The sequence below is a fragment of the Haliotis rufescens genome, unplaced genomic scaffold, assembly GCF_023055435.1.
Source record: "Haliotis rufescens isolate VD_foot unplaced genomic scaffold, xgHalRufe1.0.p SCAF_11, whole genome shotgun sequence".
Taxonomy (NCBI): domain Eukaryota; kingdom Metazoa; phylum Mollusca; class Gastropoda; order Lepetellida; family Haliotidae; genus Haliotis; species Haliotis rufescens.
In genome coordinates this window covers 4107262-4122745 of record NW_025963791.1, presented here as the reverse complement: position 1 = coordinate 4122745, position 15484 = coordinate 4107262, and the positions used below count along the sequence as shown (strand labels likewise).

Below are 15484 nucleotides of genomic sequence, written 5' to 3'. Positions count from 1 at the left end.
GTGTTGATTCTTGAGAGGGTGGATTTGCTCATGTTATTGTTATGTACAATTTATCAGTGAAATATATCACCGTAATTTCTTATCAAAGTAAAATGAAAATGTGAAAAAAATATAAACTGGTGTGCGTAAATAAGTTGTGATGACTGCAAGGTTGCGACGAGTCACCGATTTTGCTCTTAGGGAGTATTGTAGAAAATATGTTTTATGTTCAGGATCTCCTGTAAACTGTCACTATGTAGGATCTCAAATCTAGCACAGTGGAAACACATCTACCTAGACAAGGAATACATGCATTTTATCAGTGTGGCCACACGTCTGGTGACTAGGTGCTCACTCTATTAGATGCCATACTTTTTATTTTGTAGTCTAGAGGAAACCACCCCAACTATCTCTGTATAAGTTAACTGCCCTTGACAAGAAAAGGTCATGGTCATTGCCATAACATGCAAACATGCTGCTAGTTTTTTCAGTTGAAATAAATGAAAAAGGTAGATTGATTCACATAAAATTTGGTATGAGATGATTGTTATACTATCACCTGTTATCAACTCGCTGTCAGGGCATGTCATAATAAGTAAATGCAATGTTTGTGGTGTGATTTCTAGGATCTGTTATGTTTTGAAGGTGCAAGTGGAAACTACTGAGTTTCGCAGCCAGAAATAATCCAGTAGAGTGAGTGAGTGAGTATGGTTTTAAGCCGGTTTTAGCAATATTCCAGCCCTATCACGGCGGGGGACACCAGAAATGGGCTTCACACATTGTACCCATGTCAGGAAATGAACCGGGGTCTTTGGCGTGACGAGCGAACGCTTGAACCACTAGGCTTCCCGACCGCCCCTGATTTAGTACAAGCTACTCCCGAATCATTTTCTTCAACATGCCGTTTATTGTCCTTACCTGTCATACGCTCTGTCATACACATCCTAATTGTTGTCGTAAATGTATGGTCCTACGCCACTTTTAGCAACAAATGTTCCAGCAATATCACGGACAGGGACTCCAGAAATGGGCGTCACACATTGTACCCATGTAGGGAACTGAACCCGGGTCTTCAGCACACCACACCACACTTAACTTAGTGCTAAGGTAGCTTCAATGATAGACTTACCTAATTTATTTGTTTCGCTATGACAACTTTATGACAATCTAAAGCTAAGACAGCTCAAGGCCGTAGTTAACTTTTTTTGACAGGGGGGGCAAATATTTGTACAAGCATCAGTTGTCCCCAACTTGATTCAAATAAAACTGTTTTCTATAAAAAAAAAATGGCCCTGCCCCCCTGAAAGGAATCAACTCTGGATAAGACAAACCAGTGATTGATATTACAAGCAGTGTAGCAAGCTGTTGGAGAACGATGACATGCAATCAACTTAACTCCACTAGCCAGGGCCACAAGCCAGGGCCAAACTCCACAAAGCGTTCATAGTGCTACAACATCCATAAGCCTAAGATAAACTACATGTATACAGTTGTGATACGTAGGTTGCAACATTATGATCAGCACCCTGATCATCAGATCCATTTAGTCATCTCTCACAACAAGCATAGTTTAACGGGGACCTGAAATACTGTTTTCAGTAATCCACTTCAGGTTTCCTACAGTGAGTGAGTGAGTGAGTGAGTTGGGTTTAATGCCGCTTTTAACAGTATTCCAGTTATACGACGTTTCAGCTTAATGTGGGAGGAAAGCCCAAAGTGATTCAGGTCTCAGACGTTTAGCACTTCGGTGAAATCCACGAGCACAGATATGGTGCTAACAAACCTGGAAACATAATTGGGGCGAACCGGGATTCGAAACCCACAATCATAGGTTTCTGACAGGCCAAGGGAGGCAACTCTGCACAGCGAATCGCTGCGCCTTAGACGACTGGGCCACCCGTGCCCCTTCCTACAGTGAAGAAAGAACACAATTACTTTCAAACAAGAACAACACATGAATATTTGTGGAAATTTTAATGAAAATTTCTACAAATGCCAAGCAAACCTTAATCTTGAGCATGCAGTGGTTTGCTCAGTGGCATCAGTTCAGATATAAAATATACATTTAGGAGATAAACGTGTTTTCATATTTGTGGTTGTTGAGTATTTGACGCCCGGAAAATTTCATTTGAAACTCTCATTGCACTGGTAAACACAACCTTTCACTTTTTACATGTACTCAAACAGAATACAGCAAAGTCTCCAAACACTGTCAGCCAAATGCTTCGAAAAAATCACTTATTTAGAGTGCAAAGAAACTGCTTCAAAAGAGAAAACATTCTGTTGGTATTGGAAAGGATTCCTAAGCCATGAATTGTTCAGAATATTTCCGGGTTTCGAATCCAATTTAATGATTTTGATCAATTGGATTGAGGCACACATTATCTGCACCAACCCAGACAACACAAATCTGTCTAATGCCCCCTCTCCCTTTCAAAGACAATAGGTACACACTACTATCATACACACAGGCTATACACACAAATTGGTGAACATATTTCTGACAAAACTCTTCTATCTTTTGAACCTGTAAAAAATCTTTTCAATAAAGGTAAAATCTCAAACTGTAACCCCTTTTACTTGATGAACTGTTTAAAATGATATCGTTGATGATATATCTTTATATTCCTGAATTATTGTTGGCAATATACTAGTTTTGTCTCAAATTCCTTTCATTTGAAATATATATCTTGAAAAAAGTATATATCTCAAATAAAATAGTAATTTTTTTAAATCATGCCATGAATTCTCTTATGAAAAACATTTGTTTTTGGTGCTCATATTAAAAAAGAACCAATTATCTAATGACATGTTTTGCAACTGGTCAATACCCCGTAGTTATTTGACTACCATGTCAACTGTGTCCTCTGCTTATTTGAATATTATATGGCTCAGTCCTTCAACCCGGGAGGGAGAAATAAATGTGTTTTATTTACTTAATATTGTTGGTTTGTTGTTTAATGCCGCATTCAGCAATATTCCAGCTATATGATGGTGGTCTGTAAATAATCGAGTCTGGAACAGACAATCCAGTGATTGACAACATGAGCATCGATCCACGCAATTGGGATCGATGACATGCATCAACCAAGTAAGCGAGACTGACTACCCGATCCCGTTTGTCGCCTCTTACGACAAGCATAGTCGCCTTTATTTACTTAATAGATGTATTGGTGATATTTTCAACATTATTAAAATAACATCATTGTTCAACATTATCAAAATAAGATCAATGTCAATTGTAAAGAAATAAATCAAATATTTTCTGAAAATAACGAAGAGGTGGTGCCTAACTTCTTTCCAAGTATATATTGTGTACGATGATTTAATTCTATAGTTCCGACAGAAACTATATATAGTCCAATATCGACACTCAACTAATCCGAATCTACATGACAAACATAGTATACTGGGAACCTTTTCTAGTAAACAAGAAATATAGGCCCAGGGCTCCGTTCCACAAAGTGATGGTAGCGCTAGGACTGTCATAAGTCTATGTTAAAGTATGGGAGTTATGATCATCTTAGTGCTATGATCGCTTTGTGCAGAGACCATATATCGGTATATGGTCTCTGCTTTGTGGAACAAGACCCCGGACTTCAAGTTAATGAGGCTGGACAACTCATCAGTAAAATGATATCATAATAAACTACCAGGCAAAAGAAAGTATACACCCATGTTTCATGGTGGCTAAACATGAAACAAACAAGAAATGGTTATTCAATACTGATGTATTTGATATGGATATCTAGTTGTGTTTTGGACTTTTATAACGTTTGCATCAGGTCCGCTTTCAAGTGTATATTTTCATTTGCATGGTAGTTTGTTTTTTCAGTTAATGAGACAATTAGGGGGTAGGATTTTCATTCCTTAGATGTCATTCTTATATCAATATTATGAAAATATATATCTGTGTTTTAAACATTCTTGACAGGTAGGTATTCTTTCTTTCAATTTTGAGTTGAGAATTCAAAGATGTAACAATGCAAACACTATACAAAATGGATCAAGACATGCTTAGTGATACAAAATAAATACAATACAAAATTATTTATAAATAATAATGATTTTTTTCTTATTTAGAAACATTTAGTTGTCATCCTTGAACAACAATTTCCCCACTAAGCTACACTACCAACACATCAATAAATAACTTTGTCTGTCATTGAACATAAATTCAGACTACTTATCTTGTAGTATTTAGCAGAATAAAGTAATATTTAAAACAAGAAAATTGATAATAAAAGAATACTTTGTTCTGGAAGTGTGTTTTTTATGAAAGACAAGTTAATATCATACACTTTGAAAGCCAAACCAGAAACAAAGCTGTATACAGGTCTTACAATTAGTGTTCTTCCCATCCAGTTGACAGGACAATCAATGAAAATCAACACAAAAACACTCAATATTTTATCTCAAGTTTTAACATTGTATTGAATGCTGATCGGCCACTGTACAGTCTTATCAAAAGCATAGCACAGTATTTACATACTCAAGACAACAGTTGAATAATGTTTACTTCTATAACCAACAACCAGAATTCCAGAAGGGATAGTGCTCAACTGGTTTAACTTGACCAGTCACAAGCACAATGAAATTGTCTCAGTCCCACATTCAAATATACATGATCCAATTGTTCTCAAATAAATGTCAAAAGCTATGAAATGTTCTGAATTTGGATTTTCAATATGGCCCACTTTGAACAAATCTGCAAAAGACATTGGTAGCTCCATGTCGCTTTAGCTTCATAATTCAAGTGGTTTTGGGTGAAGATTACTAGATTTGGTAGGGTAAGCAAAGTTTAAAGCTCAAACTTGGGTCAACAAACCGAAAGAAAGGCCAAACATATGTTCAGATTGATTATATATCTATTTGTAAACATATATACCTATAGTCCAACATTAGATTTTTAATATGGCTGCCATTGTTAGCCACTGACAATGAAACCAGGATCTGTGAGCAGCTGTTTGTGAGGTCATCAACTGGACCATCCATGTCATGATGCAGCTTCAGAGAGGAAGTCCATAATGTGTGGCTACAGGGGTAATGTAAGTTCAAGAGGTAACATGGTACAATTGGTGGTGGCCATTTTGAAAATTACATCCAAGCAATAAAAGTGAGTGAGTGAGTATGGTTTTACACCGATTTCAGCAATATTCCACCAATATCATGACAGGGGGCACCAGAAATGGGTTTCTAACGTTGTACACATGTGGGGTATCGAACCCTGGCCTTCAGCATTGCGAGCAGTGCTCCCCCGAGCAATTAGAGCAAAACAAACACACACTACGTGGGATCATACATGCAAAGTTTCAGGGAGTGGAAAACATGGAAATTGATGGACATACTGAAACACAGACACCATGCCAATGAATAAATCAGCTAGTCTTCGACCAGTTGTGGTAATAACCATCCTTTATTATGACAAATGGACACCCTGGATCCAATCACTACGACTGCATCACTGGAGCCCAATTCTAATGACACTGAACATAGCCATCCAATCACACTCCACTCCTGTGCTGGGGAAATGAGGTGCAGAGGTAGTGATAAGAGAGACTGAGATGGTGACATCACTTTTGAAATGAAGCGATGTCGGAAATGGATTCAGGGAACTGATCATAATATAATGTCCTGAATAAGTAAGGATGGGCAATAACTGACATATTGTGTATCACCTGATTCACCAAACCATCACATTTCTCGAAAGCCAGTGTTGACAAAATGAACTAAAAGTTTGTCTCAGAAGGTAATAACATGTCAGCTGCATTGTCACCAATGTTAGTGATAATCTACAATATGAAAGAGGTTGTATTGTATTGATAGTATTTGGCACCTTACTTCATCTAAGATCACCCTGAGTAGATGGAGTTCACACCATTTTCGATATTACATCAGGCTGTGACATAATGACACGAAGGTTCAACCATCCAGTGGTTGTGGACTTGCATCCATGATACATTTTCAGAATTACATCAGGCTGTGACGGAATGGAATTAGTGTGATTACTCCCGGGTCACCATTTTTGTTCAGATGGTGATACATCCAGTTACTATGCATACTGACCAGCCATTTTGCCCAACAGATCCCCAGTTTGATTCATTTAGGACAATAATAAGGATTGGGACATGTCATGCTTCGGAATCCCGAAATGGGATCTTAGGATACATACAGGGTACTAACTTCTTTATTTTATCTCCTTTTGCAGTGAAATATTAAGTTTATAAAAAGTCAAGATGAAACCATCTGTCCGGTGCAAAGAAGGGTATGACATCTACCCATACAGACAAGACTATCTACATATTGCACCTATGCTATCTGTACAGATAATGTTTAGAAAGAAGATAGTGTTGCCATTGTATCAAACGTGAGAAAATATTGTCATACCATATACATATTAAAAAGTATGAAGCTGCAAAATAGCTCTTTCTATGTACATTCCATGAACCTAATGACATTCAATAAAACAAATCTATTTGATCAAATTAATTTTATCATCCCCTCCTCTCAAACAATTTCAAACTTAAAGCATTTCTTTATTAATCACTAATTAAGGTGACGGGTTTACAGAAATGTAAGAATCTGTTGTCAAATCAGAAATAGAATACTGAAACTTATTTGTAAATAAATTCTTAAATTAATTTTTTGTAAGGTGACATATCTCAAAAACAAAAACAAAAACAAAGAAACCTTTTGGGGAGTGATAAGTCAAGGATTATTCACATGTTATATTGACCTTTGAATTGTTTTTCATTACTGAGACAAGATAGCAGTCTACTGGCGAGAGGTTTAAACTTTTGGATGAGTTCACTGAAGACTAGAGAGTTGGTCGGAATATGAAGGAGATCACAAACAACATGACCAAGTGGTGGCCTTGATCTGCTTCTGACCATGAAAATTAATGTAGGTCACTTTTAAATGAGAATCAAGAAAAAATGTTGACCAAACATCGAAGCATATTCAAAGCCTTACATGTGAGTTGCAATGATGCAAGCACACACATCAACAATGAGCTAACAATGTGCTCATATACAAATCTACACCCATCTCCCCTGTAACATAATTGACTATGACGCTCATGCATAATGACTTAACATTTCAATCACTGATAATATTTGCATTTAATCTGTCTTTGCTTACCTAATTCTAAGAGCACGAACTGGAGCAACAATATCTTAACTGGGTGATTAGCTGCTTGGTTACATAAACGTGATGACACTGATTCCTTGACAAAGAGTATTGACTTTTGAGCACATCAGTGTAATGGAATGCTTTCATTAGATTCATAAATAGACAGTCAGACTAACATAATCATAGTCCTACTCAAGGTCAATATTGTCAGTATACATTACCAATGTTTACCAATCATGCAAAAGATAGTTTATCATTTTACTTGTTTTATTAATTATTATTGTTTAAATTCAAACATTATTATGAACTATGATGAAACAATGACACAGCATAAGTCGAGAGATGCTAAAATTTATCCCATGTGGGGGTGGGGGTTGGTGGGAAGGGCATGAAAAAATGACAATTCTATTTTTTCAAAATTGTGTGTGTGTGTGTGTGAAAAAATGTTACCAAAAATAGGTGAGGTCAGCCAATTATAATACAGTCTTAAATATCAAATGACCAGTCCCTTATCAAGGGGACCCAATTCATGAATATGTTTCCTCTTATTCAGACTGTTTTTAAAGATGTTGGTTCCAGTTCAACTCAGTTGACAAAAACAGCCCAAACCTATCAATATTGTCATGATGTGAACTGCAGAGACAGGCAAAGTGAAACACAAAATAACCTACTTATGAAGGCTGTGTGACAACTTCTACATAAATAACATAACACTTGTTGTACACACACACACTTCCCTCATTACAATGAAATCAGGAACTGGAAACAACAGTGATAGAAGGCTACGTCCATGCAGAACTGACACTCCATCACAATCCTTCACTACTCCAGTCATTGTCATCGACATATGTACTAATTAACAACACAACATTTCAACCACTGAGCACGCATGAATTGGTCCCAATATTATCACAATCATTTATTACATTACATCTGTTATTAAAGTGGCACAAGATATAATCATCACTTCGTAGCAAAAATCTAAAAAATGGTTTTCATCATGACACAGGCCATTTAGAACATGTGGCTTAAATGATTATTTTGAGGGTAATCAATAATGTTTGGTTTGGTCTGGTACACAAATCCAGTTTAATATTGATTTTATACTTACAGATTGTCCGGATTTTAACAAAGAGTTATCTTTCCCTACTTAAACTATGCCACTATTGTTGCAAGTGAGTGTTCACCCCAAAAGCTTGGTGACATTATCATACTGAAAATAAGCTTCTAATGAGAAAACATTTATTTATTTTAATCGACAATCTGTTGCTGAAGGGATCATTGTGTTTCGGTATACAGAAATGTACCCAAATCAAAATCCAATCTCATTAAAATCAGATCTTAGTTCTCTCTACCACTAAACAAAGATCTGAGGACATCCCATTACGGGTCACGTCAGAACGACCTTTTTTGCGAATTTTGACCGACAAATGAAATGACTGACAAGAAATCGACATTAGCCAATTAGAAGGCAGCTTTCTCGAGCTTTACGACACTCGTTTCAAACTGGCGATTATGCTTCGAAACATATTTTGATGTATTCTCGATTAAAAAAATTAAAACTGATAAGAACATTCTGGAATGGCTTATAGATGGCCTAGATTGTATGGATATATTCATAAAACCCGTAACTGTCGTTCAGAATACCCCATGTTAAATATTTCGTGGTTGCATGATTAGAAAACACATTCTGACTGTCACTTTCCAAATCTGGTAAGCGACGCTCTGATTGGTTGGATGAAAGGTCATTTCTACGTGACCCTTAATGGGATGTCCGCAGATCTTTGTTTAGCAATAGCGAGAACTAAGATCTGATTTTAATGAGATTGATCAAAATCCTGACGACCCCTTTAACAAAACTGTGCAATCAAATGTATGCCCTTGTTATAAGTTGATATAATGTGCAGCAATAGTGAACATTTCATAACAGTGACACATTCATGTACATTTTGCAACAATACAAAAATATAACAGCAAAAATAAACCCAAGCTCCAAAGCCGTTGCAGCTGGAATAAGACATAAGAGCACTGTTGTCTGCAACCCTGACGTTGGTTTGATTGTATACACACATATCATTAATTGACATACATCAGCAAAGAAAAAAACCACCTCATTTTTTAATTTTACTTCCATACATGTACACATAACAAACCAACCTGACATTAACCTAGGTCTGAGAAACAATCCATTCCTCGGGTATAAATTAAAGCCAAGTTTAACAAACTCATTGACTGTCCTTTAATCAAGTACATCAGGATTTAGTTCCCAATAGCACAGCTTTATCACAGCATCCGGTAAACTGTGGTTGAACCTGGAGCAGGTCAACCCGTGGTCGATGGTGTGAACACCGACCAAGGACACTGATGCATCACTAAAACCCTCTGTCTTAATTGAAGTGTCAGCCATGACACCCATTCAACATTCAATTGCTTCTTGGAACAATGCTTTAACCCACAGGGTCTTTTGTAATGTCTTTTGCTGGAGGTAGATTGTTACCTCTCACTCAGGAAGAAATGAGTCAACTTGAACAATCCATCACCACAGCCCCAGTGTTGTGAACAGTTTGACATATTTCCACTGTTCTCCAGGTCAGTTTTGACTTAAACATATAATATAATATAATTTCAGATTTTGCATGACAATATTATGTCCTCTGAAAACATATGTTTCGGAAGAAAATTACAAGAAACATGGCTATCTCATATGGAAATTTATAACATGCGGTGCTAAACTTTTTTCCAGATGTATATAAATATAGGCCATTACTTCAACCCTAGAATTCTTTAATAAGTTAAATTCAAAGTTTGTTAATCAAGATGATTCCATTGGAAGGGTTCCATCCTGATTAATAGTTTTTTTCCTGCTTATTTGTAGTTATTTGTGATTAAATATATTCAAGTCGATTAACTAAGTGGTTGCAAGAAGTAATGTAGCACCTTCCAGTCAAGCAGAATCATTTTGACAATTCACAGTATAATCAAACAAGTGAATTCACAACAAACAGTTCCATCTAACCTGCTTTTGCATTACAGTGACTAGTACTAAGCAGTTATAAATTAATGTACATCTAGTAATCAACATGTCTGTATTGAGGATAGAAAATATTCTGTGGCACATACAAAATTAACTGAATGATAATATTTACAACATTATAGCAAGAATAGCTCCTTGAAGTGAGGTGATTGTACATGTGGCATCAAACATATATATAGCACATAGACATATAGCATATATATACCAGTCATATAGAAGCGTGTGGAATAGAATAAGAGGTTACATTGTACATGAAAGATATACAGATTATATAGTACAGTTATATACCAGTAGCAAGTGCATGACATCATCAATAATTACACTGAACAGGAACACAAGAATAAGAAATTATATACACAGACAAACATGTCATCAATATTTATTTAAAAGCACATAGCTCTAACCTCCATTCTTTGAAGATTAAAGTGTAATGGTGTTTAATTTGACAAAATATGGACCCATAGGCTTTCTTCAGGCTTCTTACTTTTCAAAATTGAAATATAAACAAATTAAAAAAATCAAGTCCAAAGTAAATTTTCTGTAAATTACAAGACAGGTGAACTGTTTGGTTATTTATATTCCTCCACAGAGATGTACAACTGTTTTTAAAGAAAGAAACTTTAAGTTGTGACTTTCTCTGCGACGCCTTAATGCATCAAAACAGCATCAAACTATTAATTTGTATCCCTGTTTTTCTGCACACAGTTTGAATAGAAGATTAAAGTGTAAGGTCAAATAGTTCATATCATTAAGATAACAATATGTATTTGGCAATAAATTAATATTATTAATTTTGTATTTGAGAATATTTATCATAATTCTAAGTTACCTAGGTACCATAACATTGCCATTTGTCCACGATCGTCAAGGTCAGATATTGTATACAGTCAAGTCTCGTTAATCCGACAATTGTTAACGGTGTCAGATTAATGGGACTTGACTGTACATATGCTTTTGACACCATAGTTGTTGAAACTGGTGTCCTTAAGTAGCCACCTCCATAGGCTAGGTGAGTGATTGATGTTCCTTTTATACCATGGTCAGCAATATGCCATGGCCTGTAAGTAATTGAGTATGGGACAGACAAACCAGTGGTTGATAGCATAAGCAACCATCCACAGAATCAGGTACAATAACACACAATCAGCCGGGTCTCACACTATAAACCCACAATCGGCCATTACAACACACATGGCTATGGGGGATTCCTCCTACCTGTAATCCCCACAAGAGTCTCAAGGCTATGGATCACCAAAGTGTCAGTTATATTCTCATATATGAATTTTATATAAATAAATTTGCAAGAAGTGATTGACCTTTGTGTGGAATAATCCCTGAAGTATTGTGTATTTTACCTCCTGAAAAAAATAGACAAATAAACCCTATAATGGCTGCAAAGAGTAACCCAAAATGGGCCGCACGTAGCACATACCCAAAATGGGCCTCTCGATACATAATCTGTGTTGAAACTTGGGAACTATGAAACATCTGAACTAAACTATTGCACAAGACTATCATGATACACATCTGGTAAAGTATGTCTGACAATACAGACACTGACTTGAAAGACAGCAAGCTTAAAAGCAGAACAGACATTTCCAATTTTCACAACCAAGTTTGCTAAGACAAACATATTCTGAAAAGAAACAGTGTTGATCCAATCTCCTTAACTTAGATCTTTTACTCTGATGCAATACCTTTCTGCATCAAGATCTGATAAATATTCCATTAGAGGTCATGTCGGGTGAACCCTGAGTAACTTTGACCACCCAATGTAAATGAAGGATCCATGGGTTCTTGAACCAATCACACATCAGCTTTCTAAAACTTGTTTTCCTTCCCTTCCCTACCACCTCAATTTTGAATTTTTGATATTAAAAGATAATCCACAGACATTTCCCTCAATAATACACCATTACTGAAGCAGACGTCATGGAGCTCAGGTACAAAAGGATGTATAAAATTTCCACAATATAAGGCACAGCCTTTATTATATTCCATTTAGTACTGCCTGTTTATGTTCGCTTTTGGAATACAGAAATCAGATCATATATACATGCCACTCTGAATGCTTCGCTCACTCATACTGAGAATTCAGAAGCCTTGACACGAAATGGCATATTAGAACGTTCACCTGACATGACTTCCTACATGGGAATTGGCAGATATTCATGCAGGGAGGTATGGTATTGGAGTAAAAACTCTGAATTTGTTTGATCAGGTTTTCAGAATGTTTTTAAGGCATAAGAAGATACTTAGGCCAAACTGATAATATATAACATGCTACATAATTCTTCTGAAATACAATTCAGAAAGATTTAAACTGTCTCCATGCTAAACAGTCAGAACCTACGCTGACACGTGAAATACCTGGTTTAAGGCAAAAAGTCATGATGGGTTGCTTGTATCTTGCTTTAATCATTTTACTTAAACCCAAATTGCTTCACATTAAATGTAACCCTTGAAAAATGAAAGACGATTAATTATCAGCTCCTATCACTACAAATTCACAGGACTCTGGCATGCCTAAGGGACGCAACTTCTAATATGAAGTTAATTCTTATACTTTAGATACCAGTAAAAGACTTGTCAGCTTCTTGTCAGAGTATTGAGAAACTTGGGTTTAATGCTACTTTGAACATTATTTCAGTTATATCACAAGGAGTTGCTATGAGGTTACTGATATCACTTATAACATATATGCACACAGTGAATGTTGAGGCACAAGCAGTATGGAATAAGTTTTAGGTAAAGCAGTATGTGTACATAAAACAATATTTCCCTTACAACATAATTTAAAATGTTGCTAAGGAGCTAGGCATGGTGTGTATTTCAATTTTCTAAGTAAACTTACGTAACTACAAGTAATATGATACAAATTTCATAAACATGATTTGTTTGCTGATACCTACTGTAGAAAAAGCAAAAATGTATTTTTACTATGACCTGAGAATGACAGATTGCATGACATAGTAAAATCAAAGCTGGCTTTTGACACTGCTTTTGTCCCAGGAAACAAATACTATGGGTCAACAGAGTGTCATAGCCCTGCCCCTTGAGATGATGATGATGTTGCACCCTGCTGCAGCTGTTGCTGTGACGGCACTGGAGCAGGAGGCTGGGCACTCCGTTTCGGAATTACAGGTTTCCCTTTCCGACCTCTCTTACTCCCTTCATCCTGGTCACTGAAAAAAAGACACTGGGGAATGTTAATATGTCACGGATTACTGCTAAACAAACTAAGAACATGAAAATGTCACTATTCCCATCCATGGGGCATATTAGAATTTTGCTTGTTCATAAATAGTAGTGAATAATTAGGTGAGGTGAGGTGAGGTGATGTGAAATTTGGTTTAACGTCGCATCCAAGATTGTTGCGCTTATATAGCGACGTGCATGCACATGTGTGTGTGTGTGTTCTTGCTGCCACTAAATTAAGATCTGAGGACATCCCATTACGGGTCACGTCAGAACTTTGACCAACCAGTGAAATGACTAACAAGAAGTCGACATCAGCCAATTAGAAAGCAGATTTCTCGAGCTTTGCGGCACTCGTTTTAACCTGGCGACTTACATTTCAGATAACACTTGAAAAATATATTGACACAGTTCTCGATTACAATTTTGAAAACTGAACAGACGAGCATTCCGGAATGTCTAATATATAGTTACGACTGTATGGCAGTGCTTTCCACGTTCTGTGCAATGCCTCCTCCATTCAAATGTTTATCCCATGGAAGCGAGATATAGACGATAATTTTGACGGAATCAGTCGTACGAGCCATAACTGTCGTTCGGAATACCCTGTGTTAACGTTTTCGAGGTTGCATGATTAGAAAACACATTCCAAATGTCACTTTCATGATCTGGTAAGCGACGCTTTGATTGGTCGGATGAAAGGTCGTTCTGATGTGACACGTAATGGGATGTCCTCAGATCTTTGTTTAGTGATAGCGAGAACTAAGATCTTATTTTAATGAGATTGATCCTATTGTGTTCTAGAAACACAACAAAGAAGAGCCAGGTAACAATGTCTTCAGTTAACCTGCATTACTGTCTTGTAACTGTCATAACTCCGAAGTACTCCTTACTTGAAGAATGGTAGGGTGGTCATTAAAGTTTCTTTTGTGACGCTTGCCACAAATTGTTCATTCTTCTCCATGAGTAGGTTGATCATTCGACGTAGGTATTTCTGGAGTGACTGACGACGAACCTCCACCACCTTGGCATCCTGAAAATACATTGGAAACACATGGTAGGACACATCTGTATCAACACATGGTAAGACATAGGGATTGTTTTCTTTAGTCTAAAATAAAGAACCATCTCAAGAGATTAACATAAGCATAATATTGTGCAAAAAAAGATTTCTCACCTTGCTGCCGATTGTTTTCTTGGGTGGGAATTCATATTTGCTGACCAGCGGGTAGAGTTTTTTTAACTTGACATGCAGATCATGAAACTGGCTATATCGGCGGTAGACATTCCACTCTTCATCTCGTATCCGGACATAAATCTGAGCAACAAATCAGAAATACATTGTATGTCCTTGTATGTCTATGTCTTGGATTTGTGTCTGAGGTTGTGTCTAGAGTCTGTCTTGGACTTTTGTCGTGTCTAGAATCTGCGGTCTGTGTCACGAACCTATGTCTGAAATCTGTATCTGGAGTCTGGAGACTGTTTGGAGTCTGTGTCTTGGATTTGTGTTTAGGAGTCTGTCTGAAATCTGTCTGGAGTCTGTGTCTAGGGTGTGTGTCTGGGGGTCTGTGTGAGGAGAATGTGTCTTGTGCCTGTTCCTAGGGTCTGTGTCTGGAGTCTGTGGTTGACATATGTGTCTGGAGAGTATGTGAGTCTGTGTCTTGGGTGTGTGTCTAGGGTCTGTGTCTTGGGTGTGTGTCTAGAGTGTGTGTCTTGGGTGTGTGTCTAGGGTCTGTGTCTGGGGGTCTGTGTCTGGGGGTCTGTGTCTAGGGTCTGTGTCTGGAGTCTGTGTCTGGGGGTCTGTGTCTAGGGTCTGTGTCTGGGGTCTGTGTCTGGGGGTCTGTGTCTAGGGTCTGTGTCTTGAGTGTTTCTAGGGTCTGTGTCTGGGGGTCTGTGTCTAGGGTCTGTGTCTGGAGTCTGTGTCTGGGGGTCTGTGTCTAGGGTCTGTGTCTGGAGTCTGTGTCTAGGGTCTGTGTCTGGAGTCTGTGTCTAGGGTCTGTGTCTGGAGTCTGTGTCTAGGGTCTGTGTCCGGAGTCTGTGTCTAGGGGCTGTGTCTTGGGGGCTGTGTCTGGGGGTCTGTGTCTAGGGGCTGTGTCTTGGGGGCTGTGTCTTGGGGGCTGTGTCTAGGGGCTGTGTCTGGAG

At 37.5% G+C, this 15484-nt stretch overlaps 1 protein-coding gene across 3 annotated transcripts in view; it reads right to left on the bottom strand.

Moving 5' to 3' along the window:
• Positions 1-8818: 8818 nt before the first annotated feature.
• Positions 8819-15484, bottom strand: part of LOC124134327 (sorting nexin-29-like) — a 31549-nt gene continuing 24883 nt past the window's right edge. For all 3 annotated transcript variants that reach the window (XM_048392128.1, XM_048392129.1, XM_048392130.1), the window contains 3 exons: positions 14520-14660; positions 14236-14375; positions 8819-13329 (listed from right to left, as the gene is read on the bottom strand). In XM_048392128.1, coding sequence (XP_048248085.1) covers positions 13185-13329; positions 14236-14375; positions 14520-14660 — 426 coding nt within the window. In that variant the 3' untranslated portion in view covers positions 8819-13184. The remainder of the gene's footprint in view (positions 13330-14235; positions 14376-14519; positions 14661-15484) is intronic.